General features: G+C 37.8%; 1 protein-coding gene across 1 annotated transcript in view; it reads left to right on the forward strand.

Annotated features, from left to right (window-relative positions):
- The window catches only part of ATP13A4 (ATPase 13A4), a 130,645-nt gene that overhangs the window by 54,049 nt on the left and 67,892 nt on the right, over nucleotides 1-8,704 (forward strand). The window contains exons 4-7 of the mRNA XM_021692496.1: nucleotides 1,267-1,337; nucleotides 1,427-1,507; nucleotides 2,997-3,066; nucleotides 4,572-4,706. Of these exons, the coding sequence (XP_021548171.1) occupies nucleotides 1,267-1,337; nucleotides 1,427-1,507; nucleotides 2,997-3,066; nucleotides 4,572-4,706 (357 nt within the window). The remainder of the gene's footprint in view (nucleotides 1-1,266; nucleotides 1,338-1,426; nucleotides 1,508-2,996; nucleotides 3,067-4,571; nucleotides 4,707-8,704) is intronic.

Raw genomic sequence — 8,704 nt, forward strand, 5'->3', positions numbered from 1 at the left:
CTTTCTTTCTTTCTTTCTTTCTTTCTTTCTTTCTTTCTTTCTTTCTTCTTTCTTTCCTTCCTTCCTTTCTTTCCTTCCTTCCTTCCTTTCCTTCCTTCCTTTCCTTCCTTCCTTTCTTTCCTTTCTTTCTTTCTTTTTCTTTCTTTCTTTCTTTCTTTCTTTCTTTTTCTTTCTTTTTTTTTTATTTATTTGACAGAGAGAGAGACAGCGAGAGAGGGAACACAAGCAGGGGGAGTGAGAGAGGGAGAAGCAGGCTTCCCGCCAAGCAGGGAGCCCAATGCGGGGCTTGATCTCAGGACCCTGGGATCATGACCTGAACTGAAGGCAGACGCTTAACGACTGAGCCACCCAGGCGCCCCTGAAGCACATTTTCTTGCAATAGCCTGCTCACTGTCTTCTAGAACTTGCTGCCAGTCTAATCTTTGTTTTCTTTCTTTCATCTTTATTTATCTTTATCCTTCTAGCCTCATTCTCCAGTCTGTGATCAAATAGCCCACTCATTTGCCCCTCCCCACAACCAACTTGTGTATAATCTCTTTAAAATGCCCTCTTTCCTTCTCATCTGAGCAAAAATCTTCCAACCCTTCAAGGCTGTAGCTCAGATGTCATCTCCTCCATGATGCCGTCCATCATCTGTCCTCTCTATATTTCTATTTTAATACTATAAATTTTACTTTATTATATTTTTGTTTCTTTGATATGTGTATGTTTGTATGGTATAGTTTTCTCTCTTTTTTAAGGTTTATTTTTATTTATTTATTTGAGAGAGAGAGAGCGCATGCACGAGCAGGAGCAGGAGGGGCAGAGGGAGAGGGAAAGAGAATCTCAAGCAGACTTCAAGCTCAGTGCAGAGCTCTACCTAGGGCTCCATCTCATGACTGTGAGATCAGGGCCCTGAGATCACGACCTGAGCCAAAACCAAGAATTGGCCACTTAACCGACTGTACCCAGGTGTCCCTAGTTTTCTCTTTTGTAGATTTTTCTTCCCTTGTTGAGTTATCAAATAGCGGAATGCAGAGACTGAGTTTTGTTCACATGCTCACCCATATAGTATGCCCATGATACACATCAACTGAATGATAACTTCTAATAAGGAATGCCATTTGTGTATTAGGGAAGGTTGGGGTAAGTTAGGAAAGGATCATCTTAAGTAAGTATATTAGGGCTCTATCTTTGCTTCTTCCCCAGATGCTTCTTTAGCCACGGAACTGCTATGTATTCACTGATCCTTAAACTAGAGACTTTCTTAGTACTTTTCTTTTGCAGGTGAGATGCATAAAAGTGCAGAAAATAAGGTATGTTTGGAACAACTTAGAAGGACAGTTCCAGAAAATTGGGTAAGTTGTTTCAGCAGTTTCATCCAAAAGAGAAATTTATCTCAAAAATATTATTTCTAAGTATGTTTTTCTCATTATTATTATTTCAGCTGTTTGGAAGACTGGCTCAGTTCTACCAAGATACATCTAAAATTTGGATCAGGTCTAACAAGAGAAGAACAAGAGATTAGGTACCACGCCTACTGTTATCTACATCAGCTCAAAAGGACAGTTACCATTAGCCAAATAGAGAGCCCAGCACATAGTTATCTTAGCTGGTCCATATCAGAAAACCTTGTAATGCTCTATTCAGTATTATTAAATTAAATGCATGCACATACATTATCTCACTTCATTAGAGCAACCTTGTGGGGGAGGTAGAACAAACATCCTTATCCTCCCAATATAACACATGAGAAATCTGAGGCTCACAGAGGTATGATGGCCCAAACGAGGTCACACAGATGGGAGGTGAAAGAAGAGCTGAGTCTTAGAAGGGCACAGTGTGGAATGTTAAGAGTCTCTCAAAATCTCACTGTATGGTTTTGAGCAAGTAACTTCTCATCTCTGGGATTTGATTGCCTAATTTTTAACAAGGGGAGGAGGATTCTGTAAACTTCTCGCTGGTCCTAAGTTTCTATGATTCTCACATTCTCCTCCACCCCCTTTTCCAGTAATTGAAGGGACCTAGAGCCCTGCTGCATCAGCATCACCTAGAAGCTTGTTAGAAATGCAGAATCTAGGGGTGCCTGGGTGGCTCAGTTGGTTAAGCATCTGCCTTTGGCTTGTGTCATGATCTCAGGGTCCTGGGATCGAGCCCCACGTCGGGCTCCCTGCTCAGTGGGGAACCTGCTTCTCCCACTCCCCTCTGCTGCTCCCCCTGCTTGTGCTCTCTCTCTCTGTCAAATAAATAAATAAATAAAATCTTAAAAAAAAAAAAAGAATCTTAGAGCACACATCATCCTTAATTGAATCAGAGTCTTCACATTGACAAGATCATGAAGTCATCTGTATGAGCATTAAAGTTTAAGGAGGCACTGCTCTAATATATTTGCCCAAGCTATTTGATCTGAGAGTCTATACAGAAGGCACAGAGAGAGTGGTTGGTGTTCCCAACTGCAAAATAACTCATAAAGGGTCATTGCTCTGCATAGTCAAAGACACATATCTCTAGGTTTTCAATTCAAGGGCTGTATAACTGTGTGTGAGAGCTGTTTTTGAGATCCCAACATCTTTTCTTAAAACGAATTCTGCAGCTTCCCAGAACTGAACAGGAGTAGGAAGGTAGGTCTGGTATTTCTAACCAGTAAAACAATTTTCTTGTAACGATCCCTCCATCCCACATCCACAGAGCCAAATTTGGGGACAGAGTTGAAAGAGTGCCAATCTTGAAACTACTTGGATGAGGCCATGGCTAAATTAAATACCCAAATTGCCATCAGGGAAACATTTAGATCTGAGGCAGAGTCTAATTTAGTAGATGCAATATGATCATGTTTATTGTTTTTGCCCTTGGGAACTCTCCCCTTCCTCAGTTATTTTGAAAAGGATGGGGGCATTATGTAACAAGGGGGGCTTTTGTTGATTGTGAGAAGGTGAATAGACCTTTTTTTGAATGAGTAAAAAATGGTTTTCATTTTTATTATTAATAACTGACTGATCTGTGATCTCTCCCTATAGGAGGTTAATATGTGGGCCTAACACTATCGATGTTGAAATCACACCAATTTGGAAACTACTCATCAAGGAGGTAATCAGTACTTTCTCTTGGTGCTGGCTGGAGAATAAAGTTTAGTTCTAGTCAAAAGATCAAGAATGCTACTTGTTAATACATAACTGTAATTTGGAATATTTTAAAAGAATACAAAGTATCGTTTCTTCATATCTCTTTTCTACTCTTTTTCATGGAGACCATCTTTTGAACATGTTGCCTGATTCAGTATAAGATATGATGCCCATGTATCTACTTATCCTTTTATAACTGAATAAACATACATCTCTTTCTTTCCTTTCTAATCCTATGTTTCTTAGTCTGTCTCAACTTTGTGAAACTAAAATAATCATTGAAAATTTAAAAACTCAGAACTCTTCTTATGGGCAACAATATACAATTTCCTCAGCATCTAAAATTATAGGAAGAAAAGCACCTGCTTGGACTTACTAGTTTTCTCCATCTCAATGTGTATGTGGGAGGAAAAAAGGACTTGACCCTCATTTATTGAGTTGAATTTTTCCTCTTTGACTTTACTACTGGGCTTATTTTTCATTTTGCCATGATTATTATGAAACTGTAACCATACAGCTGTACTCTGGGTCTTTTCCTTCACTTCACTACTTGCTTTATAAAAAGCATACTAAACTCAAGGTACTTTCTCAATATTTCTAGCAAGCTTTCTTTCAGGCATGGGAGGAAGGAAGCAAAAGGGACTGATAGGAAATGTTTCTGTGTGCTCCTTCCTTAACCAGAGGCAAGGATTACTGTTCCTATCTTAGACAAATGGAAATAAACTAGAGCATATTGGAGTAAGGGTGCAATAAGTCTTAAACCAAAACAGGCTAACGACTGTTGGGAGTTAGCCTCTCCTTTCTCCCACAGTGTTCTACATGTTCGGTGACAGTTTCCCACTTTCAGCCTGGCTCTCTACTTATGAACAATTGTAGTCTTCAACTTAGTCATTAAAGTATTTTGATGGCTTTGAAGATAGCAGATAGTGTGTCATAGGGAAGAACAACAGACTCGAGAACATTTTAACTTTGTAAACCTGAAGTGTTAACTTCACCCTTCTGATGGCCAGTACATGTAAACTGGACCTGGTAATATCCATACCTTTCACCCTTGTGATGGTCAACGTGAGGACCCATGAGACACTGCTTTGTAAATGATAAAGTGCAGGAGTGATTAAAAGTGCTCCAGGGCCACATTCCTTGGGTTTAAGCCCTAATCTGTGACTCTTGCAACTGTGTGATCTTGAGCAAGTTTGTCAAGGTCTGAGGCACAGCTTCTCCATCTTTGTAATGGTGATAAGTAATAGCTTCTGGGTAATAAGGTAATTATGGAAATTAAAAGAGAAAATTCAGGTAGAGTTGCTTAGTGCAGTGTCTGGCACATGACAATTGCTGAACAAATATAATAAGAATGAGAATATTGTGTGGGGTGATTTGTGTCACAGAGATGCCTATGAAAGCAAACAAGTCAATGAATAGCTAAATGTGAAGACTAAATACTCCTTTGTCTTTCTGTTTTCCTGCCAACAGGTTTTAAATCCATTTTACATATTTCAACTCTTCAGTGTCTGTTTGTGGTTTAGCGAAGACTATAAGGAATATGCTTTTGCCATCATAATCATGTCCATCATGTCCGTAGCTTTGACGGTATATGATCTCAGAGAGGTGAGTTTTTTCCACCAATCTTGTGGCGGCAGAAAGGGAACAGTAGGGACTTTATTGAAATTTTGTTAGAAAGAACAATCAGGAAATATTCATTGCTCACTCCACAATAAATTAGACCAAGTTTGTGAATATCTAGCACAAATACTGATGCCGAATAATGTTAGTTCTTTTCCTTCCCTCACATCCCAATTCCTCACCTTCCAAGTTATTTTTTCCCCTCTTTAGTTTACTCAGGCCGATCAGCCAGAAGAATTTACAAGTATCTATGAATAGTGAATAAGTGAAAAAAATACATGCAGAGAACACTGTTGGATCTTGAAGATGGTAGAAGAGGGTGGAAGATGGAAGAGTCTATTTAATAATGACTCTTTTGCCCTTTTTGTTTGGTTGGTACTTATTTGTTAAACTGTTAAAGTCCAACACTTGGCTTTCTTTATGCCCACACCAAGGGATCTAGGTGTTTTTGGGAAAAAGTCATGTAGAACAGATTGGTTGATCGCACTTCCCCATTCTCAAAATTAAAGTTTCAAACCAATCTCCCCTCACCTTTTATGAGATGCCCAATTGCTCTTCTATCATTTCTCCTCTAATTCAGCAGATAATCTCACCACTTGTTCCACAAAGAAGATAGAAGCTCTAAGACAGGAATTTGTTCAACTCCCCACTCTCCAACTGCCAAATGACCCCGTCTCTGCCTACCTCCTGCCCTGCCCTCTCATTACAGAGGAGAAATGGCCCTCTGCCTGGGCTTGCAATAACACCCTTTCCCACCTGCTCAGGGTGCTTACGTGGGCACTGAATGACTTCCTCACTCCCTCCCTCAAGGGGCCTTTCCATCAGCATTAAACATGCTCAAGGGAGGTAACAATCCCTTCTCTTGACAAAGCTTCTACCTTTAGCTACTACTCTACCTCTCTTCTCCCTTTTACAGCAAAACTTCTTTATGCATGCTCTCATCACTTACTCATCTCCCTCTCACTTCTCACTATACTGACCTGATTTTCACTTTTGTGACTCCATTAAAAAACTCCTAAGGTCACCACTATAATCCTATGGCCATAGGTAGTTTTAAATTTTTTTTTTAATTCCTTTTTTAAACTAGTTATTTTTTTTCTTAGTGGAAGGAGTAATATATGGACACAATTTTTAAAAAGCTCAAATAGAACAATACAGTGTAAATAAAAAGTAAATATCCCTCCCACCTTGGTTCTCCCAGTATCCAGATCCCCTTTCTGAAGGCATCCACTGCGGCCAAATGTTCTGTAACGTTTAGCAGTATTAAACACATATGCACTAATTTGTTTAACACAAATGGAAATACACTATGTACACTGTTCTGCACTTGCATTTTCACCTAATATATCTTAAATATCTTTCCATATCTGCACAAATATGTTTTCTTTAGATGTACCATAATTTTTAAACCAATCTTATGTTGATGGATAGTTAGGTTGTTTCTAGTCTTTTGCTATTAAAATAATGACAATTCTTGCTCATATACCTGTTCACACCTAAACATATATGTGTGTTTATAAATATATATAAATTACAAGTATGCATAATTTATATTACATGTAGATATGTATATAACAGGTATATATGTCTGCTTATATATAATTGGTATGGAGATATAAAAAAAATTTCTATACTTGAAATTACTTAATTATAAACTAGGTATATTATTTTAATAGATGTGGTCAAAATGCCTCTGAAACAGGGAATACTAATTTACACTCTTCCCGATAGTAGATGAGTGTTGGTTTTCCTTATCTTTGCCAATGTAAGTGAAAATAGAATCCTGTAACTTCAACAGCATGTTTTCCATTACGAGTTGAGAACTTGCTCATGTCCTAAGCTGCTTGTATTTTTTCACTGCGAACTGTATTCGTGTCCTTCATTAATTTTTATTGGGTTGCTGCTTTTATAGTCCTCCTCCCACAGTGGACATTTTTTTTCACATTGCAGCTTTCAGTAAACCTCTCAGTTGCATTTGACAGTTAACTGCTCCATTGCTTCTTTTTGAAGTGCTCTTTCCTTTAGGCTTCAAAGACACACACTCTCCATCCTCTCTAGTTCTTTTTCAATCTTTTTTTATAGTTCATCCTCCTCTACCTGGCCTTTCTTTGGGGAGGGGTGTCTCAACATCAAAGCAATATGCAAACTATATAATGTATATTCTATCTCATATACAATGTATGCTCTATCTTCCTCTCCCCCTCCACTTATGCAACCATGTTTATTTGTTTCTTGTGTTTTCTTCCAAAGAAATTTTTAGGCAAATCAAGCAAATGCAAATATATGTATTTTGTTTTTCTTTCTTTCTTATATAAAAGGTAGCATCATTATATTATTTCCTACCTAGTTTTATTATTACTACTACTACTAATATGTCTTGTTGGCCTTTTCATGTGAGTATATTGAGAGATTCTTCATTATTCTTACAGCTGTATACCAATGAATTCTAAAATGACTTCTAAATTTATATATATTTCAAATCCAAATATTTCTTCTGAGTTTGAGATTCATAGATTCAACAATCTATTTGATTCAAAGTCAATTCATTAGGGAAGATTTCTACTGCTTCCATTGGCTATATATGCTCCAAAAGCACGTTTTTCCCTTATTACTGATTGTAATGATACATTTATGTTTGTGATTATTTGATTAACAATATTTTTTCCAGTGGGTTGTTAATTTCTTTTTTGTTAAAAACATTTTCTTTTTTTTTTTTTTTTTTTTTGACCATTCCATCCCCACCTCTTAGAATAGTCCCTGGCACATAAAGGTTGTTTAATAAATGTTGAGTGGATGCAAAAATGACTAAAAGAATCAGTTAAGAGTAGAACACTCTGTCTTTCACCTTATATTATTCTACTAATCATTCTTAGGACATATTAATCAGATTTGTAAATGATTTGATGCTAGGAGATTTAGGGGGTGTCTTAAATGGCAAAATCAGAATAAAAAAATGAATATGCTAAATGATTAGATTTAACCACTAGAACCAGGTAGATCTTTTACACAACAATTTCTTTCTTTTTTTTTTTTAAAGATTTTATTTATTTATTTGAGAGAGAGAGAGTGAGAGACAGAGAGCATGAGAGGGGGGAGGGTCAGAGGGAGAAGCAGACTCCCTACCGAGCAGGGAGCCAGATGCGGGACTCGATCCCGGGACTCCAGGATCATGACCTGAGCCGAAGGCAGTCGCTTAACCAACTGAGCCACCCAGGCGCCCTACACAACAATTTCTTAATAAATGTGATATCTAATATAATTTTATTGTATTTTTCTTTTCTATCCTGTTATTGATTCACTCTCAAAGTCTTGTGTATTTCTTTTTTTTTATTATGTTATGTTAATCACCATACATTACATCATTAGTTTTTGATGTAGTGTTCCATGATTCATTGTTTGTGTATAACACCCAGTGCTCCATGCAGAATGTGCCCTCTTTAATACCCATCACCAGGCTAACCCATCCCCCCACCCCCCTCCCTTCTAGAACCCTCAGTTTGTTTTTCAGAGTCCATCATCTCTCATGGTTCATCTCCCCCTCCGATTTCCCCCCCTTCATTCTTCCCCTCCCGCTATCTTCTTCTTCTTCTTTTTTTTTTTTTTTTAACATATATTGTATTATTTGTTTCAGAGGTACAGATCTGTGATTCAACAGTCTTGCACAATTCACAGCGCTCACCATAGAACATACCCTCCCCAATGTCTATCACCCAGCCACCCCATCCCTCCCACCCCCGCACCACTCCAGCAACCCTCTGTTTGTTTCCTGAGATTAAGAATTCCTCATATCAGTGAGGTCATATGATACATGTCTTTCTCTGATTGACTTATTTCGCTCAGCATAACACCCTCCAGTTCCATCCACGTCGTTGCATATGGCAACATTTCAATCCTTTTGATGGCTGCATAATATTCCATTGTGTGTGTGTGTGTGTATATATATATATATATATATATATATATATATATATATATATATATAT

The sequence above is a fragment of the Neomonachus schauinslandi genome, chromosome 1 (genome assembly GCF_002201575.2).
Source record: "Neomonachus schauinslandi chromosome 1, ASM220157v2, whole genome shotgun sequence".
Classification (NCBI taxonomy): domain Eukaryota; kingdom Metazoa; phylum Chordata; class Mammalia; order Carnivora; family Phocidae; genus Neomonachus; species Neomonachus schauinslandi.